The sequence below is a fragment of the Ammospiza nelsoni genome, chromosome Z (assembly GCF_027579445.1).
Source record: "Ammospiza nelsoni isolate bAmmNel1 chromosome Z, bAmmNel1.pri, whole genome shotgun sequence".
In the NCBI taxonomy this organism is placed as follows: Eukaryota; Metazoa; Chordata; class Aves; order Passeriformes; family Passerellidae; genus Ammospiza; species Ammospiza nelsoni.
Genome location: NC_080669.1, coordinates 9,221,726 through 9,241,379, shown reverse-complemented (window position 1 = coordinate 9,241,379; position 19,654 = coordinate 9,221,726). Strand labels below are relative to the sequence as shown.

The 19,654-nt window shown below is 51.2% G+C and overlaps 1 protein-coding gene and 1 pseudogene across 1 annotated transcript; one reads left to right on the top strand and one right to left on the bottom strand.

Annotated features, from left to right (window-relative positions):
* The window catches only part of LOC132087020 (serine/threonine-protein kinase PAK 1-like), a 353,184-nt pseudogene that overhangs the window by 116,871 nt on the left and 216,659 nt on the right, over nt 1–19,654 (bottom strand).
* Nucleotides 2,499–10,834, top strand: LOC132086358 (serine/threonine-protein kinase PAK 1-like; the record flags this gene model as incomplete). Its single annotated transcript, XM_059491962.1, has 6 exons — nt 2,499–2,605; nt 3,268–3,385; nt 4,085–4,184; nt 4,584–4,780; nt 9,010–9,063; nt 10,799–10,834. Coding segments are annotated over 6 exons (612 nt in total), but the record flags the coding sequence as incomplete, so codon positions are not given.

The following is a 19,654-nucleotide window of genomic DNA, read 5'->3' as shown; positions in this document are numbered from 1 at the left end:
TCAAGCCCTTTGTGATTCTGCAGCACAACCCAATGAATCTGCTTCTTGCCTGTAACAGCTGCCAGTGCTGTGCTCTCAGATAAGACCTGGTAGAGTTGAGAAGAGAGCCCAGGGGATTCTGTGTCTACCATCACCTGTTGGGACAAAAAGGGCACTGATCCACACCTCGGTGGGGCTGATCTCAAAGCCCATCCTGTTGTGTCCTGAATGGGGGCAAAAGCTTGTACAGGGCTCAGGCTCACTCTGGCTTCTTCCCATCAGTGCCTGTCAGTGCTCATGCTTGGCCTTTGCCAGCCTGGTTGTGCTCGCTGCCCCGGCCCTGAGGGCTGCAGGGACTGCAGAGGCTGGAGCCTTCCTTAGCTGGGAGGGTCCCGCTGCTGCCCGGCTGCTGCAGCACGGAGCTGCCTGAGGCAGCAGCCCCTTCTCTGGGCCGGCTTCTGCCTCGCACGGCCTGGACTCACAAGAGGGTCAGCAGCTCCTCTGGGCAGCTCTCTGTGTCACAGGGGTGCCTGAGGAGCACTGCTGTCCCTCTGTGCCCGTGCCCGCCGTGCTGAATTGGGAAGATGGGGAGGTGTGCGGTGCCGAGAGGACGAGTGCAATGGGAGCGACTGATCCGCGCTGTCAGGGTGAAGAGAAGCAGCGTGGTTCTTCACACGGGGCACGGGCAAGGGCGTCTTTGAGCTCAGCCTGCTCATAAAGGGTGAGGGTCCTGATGCTGAAAGCCCCGTCGCGATTGGTTCTGGCATGAGCTGCTCTGGTTTACAACTGGGAAGGCATTCTATTGGCAAACTGCTGCAAGGTGGAAAAGATGGGAACACTTGGCAATATTCCTCCTGTTCTGAACTTGACATCTGTTCAGAGGAATTGATTCGGGATGTGCAGGTGCATTTAATCTTAGCAAGTGGGAAACCTTTTCTAAATCTCGCAGTGTTTATTCCCAACCAAACAAAGGCACTCTTAGTTCCAGCTCTCCTCAATGTTTCTAGAGGAAAAACTTACTTGCTTTGGTATGTATTCTCTTCTGGTCTCAGTGTAGTCTGAATCCATCTCCCTGTGCTTCCCTGTGTGTCTGCTGCCAAGAGGTCTCTCACTTCAAAGGATGCAAGAAATCAGTCTCTGTGCCAGCCAGACTTGTGCTGTGGACGTGCTGTTCTTTTCTTGTTGTTCCAGTTCCTGTTCCTGTTGTTGTTAGCCACCTCAGAGCTGGCTAACAAAGGGAGGGCTCAGAGCCCCAGACAGTGGGGCTGCCATTTGTATCTCCGAGAAGGTGGGATCTCTGCTTTAAAGTGAACATCTTGCATTTTGTTTCCCTCAGGCAGAATGGTGAAGATGGAAAATCCTATCATCAAATACATTGAACTGGAAAGTATTGGCAGTGGGTAAGTCCAAGCAATGCTAATTTTACAAAACTATGCATCAGGTGTTTTGCTGGTGGAATAGGTATCAAGCGTGAAGTCAGACAAGCTGCAAATGTTCAGGCACTGGGCTTAGATTGTCAATGCTGATCAGAATTTCTAATTGTGCTCAGAAGGCATTGTCCAGAACATCTCCATGCTTCCAGAGTCCTGCAGCTTTTAGGCATTTACAGCAGAGATCTCCTGTGTGGGCTGGCTTTCAGTGCAAGATCTAAATGGCTTCTCCTTTCTCTGCTTCTCTTTTGTTTCTAGGAGTTTTGGAGATGTTTTTAAAGCACTCGACACTGCCACAGGAGGAGAGGTAAATGTCAACAGCCCCTGCAGACTCTGCTGCTCTTGAGGGGCTTTCCCCACAGCTCCCCTCTGGTGTGAGCTGTGGCTGGAGCTTGGCTAGAGCCGTGCTGAAAAAGCACAAGAAGCACAGACTGGTGCCAGCCTGCAAAATACATTTGGCACTTTGTCCTCCTCAGCTGCCGGAAGGAAGGCACGCAGGGCAGCGCTTCCTTTCAGACAAGGACGCGCTCACTCACTCTCCATTGCTAAAACAAAGGTGGTGCCGTAGAGCACCTCCCTGCTCTTTGGGGCTACAGCTTCAGAGTCCTGAATTCTTGATTCTGGCTGCCAGCAAATCCATCGGAAAGTTACTGGTAGTTCCTTAGCCACCTGCAGTGCTGCACTTGGCAATTGCACATAGGGAGAGATCTGCAAGTGCCCTAAAAGCCCTAAGCCCTGCCCATTGCCCAAGATGGATCCACAGAGTATTAAGGCATGGATTACTTCTTCTGAATCCTAGAAAGAGCAGCGGAGAGTGTGGTCAGAGGTTTGTGGGTGATAGTTGAGACACCACTGTTACCAAGTGGACAAGGCAAAATGTCAGCGGCCCCACATGTTCTGTAACTGGCTCCCAAGGGAGCAGAGAAATGGGCTGTTGGAATGTCATTTCCTAATTACTGCAGTGCCTAATCACAAGGCAGTTTGGCACAGCTCAGCTGTGGCATTGCAAAATCACTCGCTTCATGTGCGTTGTTGTCTCCTGCCACCAACTGCTCAAGTTACTGATTTTCAATGTCATTTTAGGTGGCCATAAAGAAAATAAATCTTCAAGGACCGAGAAGGATGGAACGAAGCATTAATGAAATCCAAATCATGAAGAGGTACAGGAGTCCCAATGTTGTGAATTTTTTAGACAGGTGAGTGGTTCTGGTCTTATCCCATGTGTGCATTTACATACAGCAAACATAAGAGGTTAAAAACCCACTTTGGTCAGTGGCAGATAGTAGAGCTGTCAATTTTTATTTATTCATATCTCTCTACTCATCTCCAATGGATGAGAAGAGAGTGCATCCCTTCTGCATGAGTCTTCCCTGGCACACCTAGTTTGAAAATTATTCCAAAATTATTCAAAATCTGGATCAGCTGTATCTTCCTTAGTCATCAGCCTCAAAGTTTACTGCCTCCACATATTTTTGGGATTGATTTTTTCAAGTTTCTGAAATGCTGATGAACCGTCCTAAAATGGATTTCCCTTGGATTGTTGCCACTCTTTGCCATTGCTGGGCATGCCAGGAAGACTAGGTGCTTATTTCCAGAAACACCATGCCTGACAGGTTTTTTACCTGGGCTGTTTCTAAACTGCATTTTTCACTCACTAGCCATCTAAGACATCTCCTTTTTCACAGCTGTGCTTTTCTCCTTGAGACTGCAAAGATTGCAAACAATGCACAGCCAAGAGGGAATTTCTATTGCTATGATTCTGTCCTTGTCACAAAGGCATTTGGAAGTAAGAAACCTGGAGGCAAAAATCAACGTAGCCATGCATGCTCATCTCCACGGCCTTCTTTCCTTCTTTCAGCTACCTTGTGGGTGAGGAACTCTGGCTGGTGCTGGAGTACATGGACGGAGGCACCCTGAACGATATCCTCAGCACGACCGCTCTGTATGAAGATGAGGCAGCAGCAATCAGTCGGGAGGTCAGCAATCCCATCTGTGTTTCCAAGGGCTTGGGCAGGATTGTCTGGGAAACAGGGGCTCAGACCTGCAGTGATTTCCTGTGCCAAGCTTTGGTTCTGTGTTGCTGGTATGCTATGGGCAAGAAAAAGCATCTCAAGTGCAAGGCCTGCCAGTGCTCCTGCACTCCCTTTACTCAGTGCCAGTACTCTTCTCTCCTGCTGTTGTATTCTCGCTCAAGCTCATGTATTTGTATTTGCTGTTCTCCACCTTGCCTCTCTAAATGTTTGCCTGGAGTCTGTCTTCACTGCATTCCTTGCCTGTGAAAGCAAAGGTGCTGGTGGCAGGATTTGAAATGATCAGCAAAGAAAAAAGAGAGAGACTCGTTTCTCTCAGGCCTCAGCATACAAGGACAGGAGTGCAGCCAAAAGGCTCTTTGCTTCTGAGCACATGCACTGCAGCAGCAGTCATCTTGGCTGGTTTGCAGGGCACAGTTTATAACAGCAGGTGCTGTTGCTCTTTCAGAAGCTGACATGCCTTTCCTCAGAAAGGTCCTGCTCTTCAAGTGCTGGAGCAGCAAGCTCTTCCTCTCAGTGGCACTGTGTTCTGCCATTACTGCCCATTCCCCTGCAGAGGGAATCTTTTAGATTCTTTGTTGCCTTTCTTGTGGGATGAAATCACATCACTCATTTTGGCCCTCCTCTTTCTGTTTCTTCTCTCAGTGCCTGCAAGGACTGCATTTTCTTCACTCAAACCATGTGATCCATCGAGATGTGAAGAGTGACAACATCCTTCTCAGAACCGATGGTTCTATCAAGCTGGGTCAGTGTATTCTTGGTCAGGAGCAGCATTCCAGGGATGTGGGTGTGGGGCTGCTTGGAGTGACAGCCAGCTCCCCTAAATGGGGCTGGTGGCAGCGCAGGGACACCCGCTGTGAGCTGAGGGCACAGTTGCAACGTGCACAGAGGTAGGACAAGGAACAAGCAGTCAAGAGTGGCCTTGCTCTGTGTGTGTCCCTTCCAGAGGGAGGGAGTTACAAGTCTAAAGCTTCCAAAGAACAAAAGACACTACTGGCGACAGTGTAAAAAATGGGGGTGTTTAAAAGTCGCCAATGCCAAGAGATTCAACAGCACATTTTCCAACTTCTACTGGGCAATTCTTTGGCTTGCTTTCCTAATTGCACAGAATTCAAATAGAAACAGAGTTTTGCTTTCTCCTCAGGTGATTTTGGCCTCTCTACTCAGCTCAGCCCTGAGCAGAGCAGACGGTGCTCGGTAGTCGGGACTCCTTGGTGGCTGGCGCCAGAAGTGCTGACAAGTCAACCATATGGTCCCAAAGTGGACATATGGTCTTTTGGAATTGTGGGGATTGAAATGATCGAACAAGAACCTCCCTACTGGAACGAAAGTCCCATCACAGTAAGGAGCAAATACTCACTGATCCCACTGTCTTTCTCACCTGTCCCTTGTCCTGCGTGCCATTGGACAAAAGCCCATTGCCATCTGCCTGAACTACTTCCACCAAGGTCCCTTCCTAAAAATGTGCCTGCAACACATCAGCATCTGCTGTAGTTTTGGTTTCAGCAGTGGGGGAACTCAAGCCTTACCACATGCAAACAAACTCCAAACAAACTCTCTTCTCAGGCAACACTTTCCTTTGGCTTTTAAGTGTGCCCATCCTTTGGCTGTGGAGATGGCCTTAATAGCAGAAAAGAAGCATCTGACAACTGCTGTTATCTTTCCAGAAATGAAGGAAGGCAACACAAACCCAACAAAGTTTCTAAAACTGTGGTCTTTAGAGATGAACCTAACTCCCTGTACAGTTTCTTCTCACTGGGAAACATGCCTGAAACCTGGGCATGAGAGTGTAAAGGCCACTGAGTCTCTTCTGCTTCTTGTACAGTGCTGCTGAAACACTCAGTCACTGTGTTTCTCTCCTAGCCAAAGGCACATTCTCTGTGTCACCAAGCCAGAGCCTGGTGATGCGGAGAGCCTGCCAAAACCTCCCATTTCTTTCCAGGCCCTTTCTGGCATGGGCCTATCATTAATGCATTGACTTGAGTAGCCAAATGAGCAGAGGGTGGCCATAGGGATGGCACCTCTCCTTCTTCTGACCATGACAATTTTTCTTTTGCTGCAAAATGGGAAGCTGCTGACCATGACAATTTTCAGACTGCTGAGAGACAGAGCTTCAGGTGGCTCCTTTGTGCCCAAGCAGCAATTTTCATCCCAATACATTTGTGCAGGCATCTAAATGAGTCTCTGTTGAAGATGAGATTGCAAATGTTTATTTCCTTACCTGGGGATTAATTGATGGATTCCCTTTCTTTCCTTCCAATTACCATTGTTTTCAAAAAAAGCACAAAAGGTATGATGAGTTTTGTTCTTGGGCACGTGTGCTTAAAGGACCAACAAGCACTGCAGACATGCCTTTCATGTACTAACCCTTGAAATTAGTTTGTATAGCACAGTCCCTCTTCCAAAAAGCCTCTCAAGCTGGTGTGAATCCTTATGGAAGCAAATGTGCGTTTTCTGATGTAGTTCCCATTAACTAGCACAGTCAATGAAATCAGCTGCCAAGGCAAGATCTGTGGGATGGTGGAAAAGCTGTGGCTGCATCGGGTTTGGGTTTTCTGGTTGGTAAAGGAAAATGATCTCTGGGTCTCTGCCAGGGCAGAAACTGCCACTGAAGAACAGAGGTTAAACAAAGGGAGATGTGAAAGCAGCAAGTGGAGCCTGGTGTCTCCTTTTTCTCCAGGCTACACAACTGATAGCCACAGTAGGGACCCCACGGCTGCAGCAGCCCAACCGATTCTCGCCTTGCCTGCGTGACTTCCTGAGCTGCTGCCTGCAGACAGACGAGGAGCAGCGCTGGTCTGCCAGGGAGCTCCTGCAGGTAAAATGGGAAGGGGCTGCAGGTGAAACAGGTTCTGAGGCATGGGCTCCTCCTCCACTCAAGTCCAAGGCATCAGATGAGCCCCCTTCCTCCTCACCTCCATTCTTGGTGCTCTTCAAATGAAAATGATGAAGAATCCTAGACTGGGCTGGGCTGCCAGGGCCCTGTAAAGGTCCTCTGGTGAAAGTGTCCTGCAATGAGCAGGGACATCTTCAAAGAGATCAGGTTTCTCAGAGCCCTTTCCCACTGGAGCCGGAATGGTTGCAGGGATGGGGCACCTATAAGCTCTTGCGGGCAACCTGTGCCAGAGTCACACCATGCTCTGAGTAAACAAGTTCTGATTAGATCGTGTTTGTGTTTAAAAATATTCAGCCACATCCTATTGTAACTGGCCCTGTTAAAAAATATGTCCCTCACTTTCTTCAAAGCCACTCTGAAGTCTTGGAAAGTGGCAATAAAGTCTCCCTGGGGCCTGTTCTTCACAAAACTGAGTAACTCCACCTCTCTCTGCATTTCCTGAGTCAGAGAGCTCCTCTGGCTGTTTTGGTTGCCCTCTTTTGTCATTTGGTGGTGTGCTCAGTTTTATCTAATGGCAAAAGAATTGAAGTAGAGCAATGCAGGGTACAGAGACATGAAATGGTGGTGCAGGAACCCAAGGAAGCCAGTCCCAGCCTAGGGGTCAGAGATTTGGCTGTTGGCAGGAGGGGTCCTGGGGTGCTCACTGTGAGCCTCCCGGGGGCCCTGGTTTGTGCCCCCCAGCCCACCCTTAGAGGTTTCTGCCACGCAAACAGGGAGAGCTGGGAGGGACTTGTACCAGCCCCATCTGCTGCCTGCCACGCTCAAGCAGACGGGAACTGTGCCAGGGTTAGTGCCAGGTTGTGTGGCAGAGAGGGAACTGCAGGGCCCAGTGCCACTGGGCTGGCCCTGCTGGGAAGGAAGGTGCCATCCAGCACACGAGGGGCAGGGCATGGAAAGGTAGACACTGCTCTGTCTCCCTGTGGGAATCAGCACAGTGCCTGTCTTTCAAAGAGAGGGACCAGTGTGAGGCTTTAGAGATACCTGAAAAGAAGAAACTCCAAGGACAGAAAGCACCATTTCTAGAGCACTGGCAGGGCAAAAATCCTAGCAAGATGAAGACACCTGGATAAATGGATGAGTGGGATTCTGGGCCACGTTTGCCTGTGATAGCTAAGTCCGGCGCATAAAGATGGAGGTCTAGATGGTCCCATTGGTCCTGTTCCTGCATCCTTCTATAAGACAGAGGAATCCGATGAAGCACTGAGCTTGTAAAGTCACAGTCCATTATTTTTTGTTGATTTGTTTTTTTTCCCTTTGGGCAGCATCCATTTGTAACATTTGCTGAGCCTGCGTCCAGCCTGGTGCCGCTGATTGTTTTAGTTAAGAAGAGGAGGGAGACAAGAATGTGACAATCACATCAGGACCATTTATTCGTCAACCACTTTAGAGTGGGATTGTAGGTTCGGATTAGGATTAGGATTAGGATTAGGATTAGGATTAGGATTAGGATTAGGATTAGGATTAGGATTAAGATTAGGGTTAGGGTTAGAGTAGGATTGTCTAATAGGAGTGCAGAGAAGGATTGGAAATGAATACAGTTTCTGAAACCACAAGTCACCTTGAAGATTCCCTTCCTTCTCACTCTGCGAATACGCTCAAGAATTTCTTCTGAATTGTCTGTTGTTTCTTAAAGGTGGAAAGTGACACAATGTCTTTGACATGGTGTGAAAGTGGGGAAGAAGGATGTTCTTCATTCATCCTCTCCAGACCACACTGCCTTTGGAATCTGGCCCACTGGTCTGTTTTTGGCCAGCTTTGGTATTTCTATTTGAGGCAGAAAGGGCAATGGCATTTGAAGTCAAAACCAAAAGAAGAATGAGGCAGCCCAACACCCTGTGCAGATGCAGGCCTTCAGCTGTGACTGGAGAACGTTGGGGCTCCTGCCACTTGGATTTGTATCCCGAAATGCAATAATCTCTTTGGCTGCAGGAGAGCCTTGCTCAAGTGAGAAAGCAGAAAGATCAGAGAGGGTGCTCGGGAAGGTCTCCTGTGGTGCAGAGCTGTCAGCGCCTGTGAGGTGAGAGCGGGCCCAGCCTTGGCTGGGGTGGAGCCCCAGCAGAGCCCCGGCAGAGGCCGGAGCAGGCTGAGCCCCAGCAGAGGCAGGCTGGAAGGAGGCCCTTGGAGCTGCAAGAGGCAGCAGCCGGGCCCTGGATGCCTGTTCCCGGCAGTGGGCGAATCCTCCGCTCTCAGAGCCCAGGTGGCAGCTGGCTGCTGCCGAGGGGAAGCGCAGCCGTGCTGGGCACAGCCCAGCCTGGAGGCATTGGCCATCTGGAGTGTGCCCAGGAGCAGAGAAAGATCAAGGGCAGCCGAGGGTTGCTGGGCTGCCTGAAGATTCCTCCTCTTCTGCCGGCTGCCCTGCAACTCCTGGCAAAGGTCAGCAGTGTGTGCAGCACTCTGGGCTCCGGGGCAGGGAGCCGGGCTGCTCGGCAGGCTGGAGCACAGGGCAGCCTCCTTCAGGCCCGGCTCTTGTGCCAGGGGAAGCGAGGCCAGCGTGAGGCAGGGACAGCTTGGCAGGGCACATCTGCAGGAGCCAGCGCCTCACGCAGCTCTGGGTGGAAGCGCCCGCAATCCTGCAGTTCTGCACTGAGCCCGAGCAAAGGGGTGAGATGCAGAGTGTTTGGCAGGAATATTCAGGCCCACCAGGCCAGCCTGCTTTGTGCTCTCTGGCCCACAGCAAGCGCTGTTCAATGCAGCTCACACCTCTATTGCAGGGCTGTTCTTCTTCTCAGTAATCATCGCTGAGCTGTCTCTCACTGACATATTGCTGGCTGAAGACCTGTCTCTTCCATATCCCCTATAAAAAGACCTTACCTTAGATTCTCAAATTTAGCATGCATGCCTGTGTTAAAAACAACCCCCACAAATCTTTAGGAAAATCAAGACATTAAAGCAGATTTCATTTATCAAACCCACAGCAACTGCATTGAAATGTGGGTGTATGAGCCTTTCTTCAAAATTTTCTTAAGAATATCTCTAGAGTAATTTTTGAGAGATAAGTATGCTGCCCCTAAAAGGTCCAGATTACTTGGCAAGGGGTAATTAGTCATCCATTAAGCATTCCAGCAATTGCGTAGCATTTTCTTCTGATAACTGATTCCTGGATATTGCAACCAGCTTCTGATTTGTGTCTGCCCACTTCTTTTCCATGTTCTGAGCCAAGAGCAATAGTGTCCTTGTGAGTGCATCTGAACACACTGGACACTGACACCTCATCCTATTGCCTATGTTCTCCCATGGAAGATTCCTTGCTCTTTTTTCTCTGCCACCAAAGGGGATCTGCAGTCCCTGCCGGGCACTGCTCGCTGTGGGTTGTCCAGGCAGAGGCGATGCTCTGGTGCACCTGGCACAGGTGAGCCTCGGGCCCGGGCAGGGAGCGATGCTCCGAGCTGCCGCGGATCCGGCGGCGAAGCCGAGCGGTGCCGTGGCCTGGCTGGGAAGCCGAGCGGCGCCCGTGGTGCTGCCTCCCCGGGCAGGGCTGTGCTCTCAGCGCCGCCGGGGCTGCCGAGCAGCGCTTTCCACGCGCCTCCGCCTCCGGAGCCAGCCCCGCAGCCGCGCTCTCCCGAACCGCACTGACCCGCGCCCGTTCTCGGCCTGGCTGCAGGACTCCGTGATTCCGGGCTCTCTGGGTTCCCAGTCCACCTGCAGGAGCCTCCGCTCCTGGACCCCCGCCCTGGGCTTTCTTCTCCTACGTCTTTCCCAGGCCCTGTCCACTCTACTCTGGATCTCCCCCCCTTCACAGGTTGTCCTCTGTCTCCTGGGTTCTCCCTCCTCTCTCGGGTTTTCCCCAGTCCTAAGCTACCACTTGTCCCAAGCTCCCTCCTTTCCCTAGCTGTAGCCAGTGGTTTTATTTGTCTCCCTGGATCTCCCCTTCTCCCGATTAGTCCGCCCTCTTCCAGGATCTCCCCCCTCTCCCAGGGCTCTCTACTGTCTTGGAAGGCTACCCACCCTTTCCCAGGGACCTCACCCCCCCTGTCCCGTGATCTCCCCTACTCCCGGGCTCGACCCCCTCTCCTGGGATTTTCTCCTTCCTCCCAGCATCTCTCCCCTCTCCCACTCACTCCTCCCTCTGCCAGGTCTCTCTCCCCTCTGCCGGGATGTCCGCCCGTTCCCGGAGCGCCCCATGCCCCCGGCCCCTCGCCGCCCGTCCCTCGCTGCCTCGGCCGGGCCGCTCCGGGGCCGCGCTCGGAGCGCAGCGGGGCCGGGCCGGGGCCGCCGGGGCCGCGTCAGCTCCGCCCCGCGGGAGGAGCCGCGACAGCGCCCCGGCAGCGGCCCCGCACAGTCGGAGCGGCCCCGGCTGCGCCCGGAGCTGGGCCTGGGAGGGGCTGCGGCCTGTGAGAGCTGCTCTGGGCTCGCTCCGGACACGAGGAGCTGCGACCTGTGCTCGCTTTGTACCCTCAAGGCTGCCGGATGCCTTGCACTAAAGCTGGAGTGCCCGGGCTATTCCGGTCTCTTCTGGTCCTCAGCTGAGTATTGCTGGCCGCGGGTCTCTGTACGAATGACGAAAGGGACGGGACTGCTGAGGAACGCGCCTGGAGCTGTTTGTTTTCCAGCATCAGTCTCGTTACATGGTTGTTACAGTGGGAAGATGCCAGCAGCTCACATCCCTGGCAGCAGGCAATCAACTTACTTGAAAAGTTTTTTGACCACTCACACAAAGCAAGAGCATATTGACAGTAGTTCTGTGCAACCACTATAAGCACACATAGCTTTTGTTAAAACACTGCTTGCTTATTTCAAACACTGTACCTGCTTTTGAGCCTTAAAACACAATGCACAGAGCTCCATTATTGTGATAAATAGGTATCATTCATGCTGATAAAATTTGAAAGAGTAATTGATACTGATACAGTAATTAATATTTGAGAATAATAAATAGTTAAAAAGTTGTAATGCCAAAGAAGAGAGGGAGAGGAGGGGCTCCACCCCCCTTCCCAGCAGCTGTTCTCAAGGACCACAGGAAAGAAGCTGAAGATACAGTTGCTAAAAATGAGCAAGAACCTGGTTCGGTCCCAACAAATCCTAATTATAAGGGATTTATTGCCTTGATATGTAGATGGAGTGATACGTTAGTCTTGGCTTACATTGGCTGTACTGGCTACGTGCTGGCTTGATGCGCATGTGTAACCCAAAGGTGAATTAAAGGACAACAAAGAAGACTACAGGGCCTTCATCAGTGACGACCCCCAAAGACTTGTGCGACCACCAAACCGAGTGGTGGCGCATGCGTGGTAAAGGTGGTGAGGAAGGCGGAGACAGAAAAGTGACGAACCGAAAATAGGAGGAGATGGTATTGACATATGACATACAAGGGGTGATTTTCACTTGGCAAGCCTGTACGTGAAGTGGCAAGGGTCAAGAACTCTGCCCTCCGTACCTCGCGGTATCTTTTGCTTATGTGCTATTATTTGAACCAAATAATCCCTTATTTATATATTTTCTAAACTATTCAATTAAAATTACTGCTACCTAAATATTGTTTGGTTTTTTTGTTTTTTTGATGGGATAATTGGGCAAATATAACAATTATTAAGCTTAGAAGTTCCTAATATCTTGCTAGAGATACTTTTCTGTAGCTTAGGGAGTCATTCCAGCCAAGCGTTAATACACTGGTGGGTCAGTATCAATCAAATTAGAATGAGGAGCCCAATTCAGCTCCACGGAGCAGCCTCTGGACTGACTGACAGAAGTTCCCAGGCAATGGGAGCTCTCCTAAGATACAGACATTGCATTGGTTCAGAGTCTGGGGGCACAGAGATAGACCAATGAGATGTCTCGGCCTGGGAGTTTTGACTGGGCTAAATGGACTGTGGGTGCTGAAGGCAATAAACGAAGCTGTTTGCTGATGACCAAAGGGAGTTCTGTTTTGTGTTACATCTCAGACATATGAATGTCCTGCATTCTACAGTAATAGACACAAACCATTGTTCTATTTGTCCTTACTTTTCTACTTCTTATATAAATTTTCTGCTGACAAATCTACCGCTTAGCTCTAACCAAAGTTCTGCTTTCTCTGAGGTCTGCCTTTTGCAGCTGTCCCAGAACCCTCTGATTTCACATATTCCCACAATTCCCCCTCACGGTTTGGCTAAATAGAAGCCTTTGTAACCGTGTCGTTTATTAACTACCTTGCATTTCATAGCTTCACTGTAGTATACCTGCTTGTTACTTGCATAAAGCATCCTTCTTGCTCGCATTCAGCCTTGCTATATTCCAACACAGCAATTTTAATGCTGTGAAAGTCCAGTCAGTTCAAAGGACAAAAGTCATGTCTGATAGCAATTACAAGTGATTGTTCCAAAAAAGTCTCGCCTGTTCTAAGGTCTTAATTCAAAACCTTCCTCCATGTCCATACCTTCATCCACCATCTGTGTGAGATTTTGGGAATTCTGTGTGAATCCATTTCCTGCCTCTCTCTCTTGTGTGATAAAAACTTCTTAGATTGTTTTGTCCATCATTTGTCACACACACCGACGTATGCAAGGTATTACTACCAGTATCACTGCCAAAACACCCAACATATGGAGACCTATTCTACAAGGTCCCCTTAGCCAAGGTGCAAACCTCCATCCTTGGAACAAATCATCTAACCAGGAGCCACCATCTTCTTTAATTGGAGCTGTCAAATCTTTCAGCTTTTCTATGCTTTTGAGGATAAATACAGAGTGATCAGACAGGTTCATACAACACAATCCTTCAAATTCCTCACAGCCATGTCCTTGTGCCAGTAAAAGAAAATCAATTGCTGCTCTATTTGGAAGGGCAGCATGTCTAACACTATTAACATCGGTCAACATGTCACTGATTGCAGTGGATGTGCCATTAGTTTGTTTACTCAGCCAACATGCAACCCGATCTAATTGTTTCAATGCCATTGCTGAAGGCAGCCGGGGTAAAAACAAACCTGCGGAAACCCTTTTTGCAGCCTTCCAAGGCGTGAAATCACTTCTACAGTTTTCACAATAATGACGAGCAGATCTTGTTCCCCTTTGTTTCTTCTTAATGACCGCTTTGGCAGTAGGCGCAATTACAGTGAGCATCCCATTGCTACATGGGCCACCTTCATGGGATGCCCTGCCAGGGCCTATCTACACAGGTGAACCAACATCCTTTTGGTAACTGTCGTGGATATTGGTCAGCTTTAGAAAGCAACTCTCAACATTCTTAATAATTACACCAAAACCTTGAGTTTCTGTATGCAAAACAATGGAGAGTAACATTGTGCTTTGGAGGATCACTTTCTCACTAATCATTAACTGTAAATGTAAGGCAAAAATCCATTGTTAAAGGACCAAGGATTTCTAATTCTTGGGGTGCAGGTACTGCTTTGGGAAGTTCTTTTTCCCAAATGTTACAGTCCTACACAGAGCTCCTGCCATTGTCAATTTCACCAGGCTTACTATTGAATTGCTTTTTGATCAAGGGCAAATTCTTTACTGGCACACTGATGAGTCAGGTTGAGAAAGGCTTTTCTGTTCCGAATTAGACAAACACATGGTATCCGAGCCTGCTGCCTTGGCTAAGGTTACCCAGACATTTGGTTTTGGTTGTTCCACAGACAAATCTACACTACAAATTGACTAAAACTCTGCACTAGAAGAAGCAATCAATACTGACATTGTAGTAACATTTGATTTTGCAGCATCCTTTTTATAAGTTAATTGTTGGCTTAAGCTCCTCCCATATCCTTCTCAATTCAAAAACATGACTTTTGACCTTTAATAAAAATGAACCAAACAAAACCTACGCTTTCTCCACTAGAGCTCTATGAAACCAAAAAGTGACACATTTATAAACCACATAAAATCAGAGTTTGCAGGTTCCACCGATGCACAAGGAACGTCAGGTGTGACCCGTGATCCCTCTGTTTGGCTCACACCTGTGTACTTGCTTCTACGGTCTTGAACTCGTCAAGTGTCCTGGGATGTGTGTGGTAGATAGGGAAAAGGCGCTGCGGAAGATCACGCGATGTCACGGAAAGCCAGGACCCTTTGTTCCTCTAAGATAAGAGATTACCCTAGGAATGTGGCCCCCCCAACAGTACTGCCAGGAACTTTCCATTCCTTACCCAGTACTTTTCCATTCCCTACTAACCATAGATAAGAAGGACAAACCCCCTTTTGACGTAGAGACCCCTTAGACTATAAGGCCCCATGAGAAGAAGTAATAAACGCCTTTTGACCGTCCACCATATTGGTGTCTGCGTGTGTCATTGGCCCGAGCGGCCCTGGAGAGTGGGCCGCCGTGCTGATCCTTAGAACCAGGTCGCGTGCCTTGATCCAGAAGGCAACATTTGGTGCCCGAAACCCGGGAAGCGACTTGCGCCCGGGGAACCGGGATTCTCCTGCAAAGAGGACGGCGGCTGTGGCAGCAGGTCTAACCGCAGCGGGAGGGACGTCTCCGGACCAGCGTGGACCATGGAAGCCATAGCGAAGGTCGTAACAGAGATGCATGCACAATGGGGTATAGAATGTAAACTTAGAGATTTAACTCTCGCATTGCCGAGATTGATTAAGCTTGGGGCTATTGAAAGCCCTGTGGACGTCCTACATTCGGACGTGTGGGATAATTGTACAAAAGCTCTGGTGGAGGACACTATGTCCTCGGGCTCAGGGAAAGCCCTAAAATCGTGGGGCAGAGTTGTTCAGGCTCTGCAAAAAGCTCAACAAGAGCAAGAAACCTGGATAGCCTCGTGAACTTGTTTATTAGCCGTGCCGCAGTTGGGGGTGGGCGCGGCGACACAAACCGCGGAGGTGCTTGACCCAGGCGGGCGCACGGAGGCGCGAGCGCCGGATCCCCCTCAACGAGCGGACTCACCATCGGAGGGGGGGGAACACGCGCGGGCGTTCTGGCGGGGGCTCGCAGAGGAGGCGCGGAATGCGGCCGGATTGTCGGACCCCATAGGGATCGATAAAAACTCACCCCCACCATATGCGTTTGAAAATGGCGCCGGACCGCGTGGTCAGGGCGGAAAGGAGGAGGCGGGGGGCGGAAACGCAGTCAGCCCGCTTAACAACGCATGCGCAGGCGAGCGGGTTGACGGGGCAGCCCCCGTGGAGGCGCGTAAGACCAATCAGAGCGCTTTATTCAAATTAAGTCCTTGTAGGGCAAGGACCTCCCCCAGCAGGAGGCGGGGGGATCCCACGGGGAGGGAACGGCCCGACCCCCGCAGGAAGGGGCGGGGTCGGAGCCCGAGGAAAAGGCAGAGCAGCGCGGAAGCGTCTAGTTACTCGACTTCCGGCTCGGACTCGGACTCGAGCTCTGAGCCCGAGAAAGGGTTGGAGGATTCCAACTCAGATTCTAGCTTTTACAGAGAGAGAGCAGCGGCACGTAAGGTCACTAGCCACAGCGCTCCCGCATGGGTGAAGGAGTTACCAGAGAAAAACCCAACCCCGCTTACAAACTGGCGGAAAATAAAAATGGCTTGCATGGAATGGGCTCCGTCTGCCACTCTGGTGTTCCCGGTCCGTGTGGGGGGGGCAGGCGGAAACCAAAGGACTTATTCACCAGTCAATCTGAAAGATGTGCAGGCAATTTTTAAGACATTGCAGAAAAGGGAATTAATTCTGCCATGGTTTGCACATTCATTGACGGCCTTTTCGGTGGGGACGATATGCTTCCCTTTGATGTTAAGCAGACGTGTGGAATGATATTTGATGGTGCAGGGATGATCGTTTTTAAACAAGAATGGGAGGACAGTTGCATCAAACAGCTAGCCTTGGTAACAGGGGCAGACCATCCACTGCACGGCTCCACCATACAGAGGCTAATGGGCACAGACCCCACTATGATCATCCCCCAGCTACAGGCTGAGGGCTTGCAGGCCCGTGAGGTTATGACAACAACCCGTGCTGCCCGAGAAGCCATCCGTAATGCTTCCAAAGTGGTAGCCAGACCATCGCCATGGTCTTCCATAAAGCAGGGTGAGAGTGAGAGCTTCACTCAGTTTGCGGACAGGCTTCAGGCAGCATTAGATTCCTCTGCGTTACCCTCAGAGGCGAAGGGTCCCGTGCTGGCAGAGTGCCTACGCCAGCAATGCAACTAAGCAACCAAGGACATTTTAAGGTCACTGCCACAGGGGTCTAATATAGCTGCCATGATCAGACACGTTGCAAAGGAGGAACATCTAGCTCCCATTCAAGCAGCAGTTCACACTGCAATATCCAGCGTGATGGCGTGCCTTAAGTGTGGCCAGGCAGGCCACTTGGCAGTAAACTGCCCCCAGCCAAGGCGCCTATCAGCAGCTGCTCCACCACGCCAAGGGGGAGGTAGGGGGCCATGCTGGGTGTGTGGAAGGAAGGAGCATTTAGCTAAGGAATGCAGATCCAAGCCCTAAGGAAACGGGAAAGGGAGGGGGCACCTGGGCCGCATCCAGCCCCCTCCCACCTGGAATATGCAGCGGCCCAGCTACAGCAACCCCCAGTGGGGCAGGGGACCCTCATACCCTATGCCCCCACAGGGAGCAGTCACCTTTGCATCCCCCCCAGCAATACAATGGCAGAGTTGTGCAGCACCCTCAATACCTTCGCACCCCCCACCGCCACAAGCCGCGCCGGAGTCACAGGAACAGCAGGAGACGCCCCAGAGCGGGATCCCTGGGTGGCCTTGGTCATGAAAATAGGGAAGGAGCCCCTGATGGTGTGGGGGACATGCCGCCTTTACGGCAGCCAGGATCCCCACGTCAGGGTTTCAGTTCTGGGCGGACTCAGGATCAGACTGCACGATTTTTCCCCAAGCACATTGGCCCGGACATTGGCAATTCAAAGAAGTTCCCCCAGTGAACGGAGTGGGGGGGCAGTCCCGGGCATGGAAAAGCACCCAGCTGGTGGCTATAACACTTCACACGAAAAAGGGACCAGAACAGACAGTAGCAACCTACCCCTACATTTTGCAAACTTCTCCACCGCTGTTAGGAAGGGACGTCCTTTCCATGCTCGGATTTCGGATTACAAATTTATCATGAGGGCCACTGCTGTACACCCCCCGCTGCCAATCAAATTGACTTGGAAGTCATCAGACCCTGTATGGGTTGAGCAGTAGCCCTTGACAGAGCCTTGAATGGCAGCCTTGCTGGAACTGGTCGACCGCGAACTGCAAAAGGGTCACATAGAACCCTCCACCAGCCCATGGAACACCCCTGTATTCGTGATCCCCAAAAGGTCCGGACAAGGCTATCGTCTTGTCCACGACCTCAGAGAAGTGAACAAGATGATCCGACCCATGGGTCCAGTCCAGACACTGCTACCCACGAACTCAGCCATCCCTGCAGGGCAGCCGTGCACAGTACTGGATATCAAGGACTGTTTCTTTTCAATACCCCTGCACCCTGAGGACAAAGAACGATTTGCCTTTTCCGTGGCGTTTCGGAACGGCGAGCGGCCCAACCTTCGCTTCCAATGGAGAGTACTTCCACAAGGCCTGGTCAACAGCCCGACCATATGCCAAATCACCGTGGACAAAGCACTGATGCCAGTCCGACACTCCAATCCCACCGCAACCATCATCCAGTACATGGACGACATCCTGGTTGCAGCACCATTGACAAGCCAAGTAGATCACCTGGTGTCCACAATCACGGAGACCCTTCAGGCCAACGGCTTCAAGATCGCGAGCACAAAGATCAAGAGAGGACCCTGCGTGACCTTCCTGGGAGTAGGGATTACAAGCTCCTACGTGACACCCCCCGAGATGAAGGTCAACCGAGACGTCAAGACACTCCACGACGTGCAACGCCTGGTGGGATCGCTGCAGTGGCTTTGCAACATCGTCTTGATTCCTCCCGAGGTCATGGACCCTCTGTACGACCTCCTGAAAGGAAAGAACCCCTGGGAACCCAAGGAGCTGACGCCGCAAGCAACGAGCTCCCTCGACTTCATCGAAAACCAGATGTCCACTGGCACGCTTGCCAGGTGGAACCCAGCCATGCCACTGGACCTGTACGTCCACTTTACACCGAAGGGGGAGTGGGAGCACTGGCCCAAGGACTCGCTGAAAAGGCCTGACCGATCCAATGGGTGGTCCTCGGAAGACCCGCTCGTGCATTCTCCCCAGGAATCGAATGCATCACCAGCCTCATCATGAAAGGCAGGAGACTCGCCTTGAAACACCTAGGGACCCAGCCGACAAGCATCCACCTTCCGTTTCACAAGCAGCCGACCACAGAGTCAGCCACAATATTGGAGTGTCTGGCCCTTGCTCTCTCCGGCTTCGGAGGAGAAATCTCCTACTCCTCCAAGCCACCCTGGACTAAGCTGCTGACCGTAGTCGACACGGACATGCCACGGAAGGTCAAGGACAGACCGCAGCCAGGACCAACGGTCTTCACAGACGCTTCCTCCATGACTTCAACCGCAGCAGCAGTGTGGCAGGCAGGAGAGCAATGGCACTGCGTCAAAGCGTGTGACCCCACACTGTCAGTGCAACAATTGGAGGCAGCAGCAGTGGTTTTGGCGTGCAGATTCTTCCAAGACGAACACCTCAACATCGTAACGGACTCTATATTCGTGGCAAGGCTCTGCCTAGCAATGGCAGGACCAGGAGTGTCAACATCAGCAGCAGCCCTAATGCTGGAAGAAGCACTCTACTCGCGACAGGGCACCATGTCAGTCATCCACATCAACAGCCATGACCCAGTCAAAGGTTACTTCCAAATCGGCAACGACAAAGTGGACGCCGCAGCAAAAGGCGTTTGGACCTTGCAAAGAGCTCTTCAGCTGCATGAGTCACTCCACATCGGAGTCAAAGCACTGGCGAAGAGATGCGAAATCTCGACAGCGGACGCAAAACATGTGGTAGCCACCTGCCCTCATTGCCAGAAGTCACCCCTTTGGACCTACGGGGTCAACCCGAGAGGTCTCAAGCTCTCAGAAATCTGGCAGTCGGACTTCACCTGGTGCGAACTGCTGAAGCCCCGAGCATGGCTTGCAGTGACAGTGGACACTTATAGCGGAACAATCATAGCCACACAGCACCCCAAAGCTAACTCCAAAACCACAATTCAGCTCTGGCTGACAGCCATGGCTTGGCTTGGTATCCCCAAGCAGATCAAAATGGACAATGGCTCCAATTTCACCTCCAAACAAGTACAGGAATTCGCCTCGAAATGGGGCATCACGTTAGTGCAAGGCATCCCATATAACAGTACCGGACAGGCCATAGTTGAGAGAGCAAACCAGACCCTGAAAACCAAGATAGAAGTGTTGGCAAAAGCAGAGGGCTTTGCCAATGCCATTCCCCCAGGAGATCAGGCACGTGTGCTGGCAACCGCTTTGCTGGCACTGAATCAATTCCCTAGGGGAGATGAAACAAACAGTCCCGTTCAA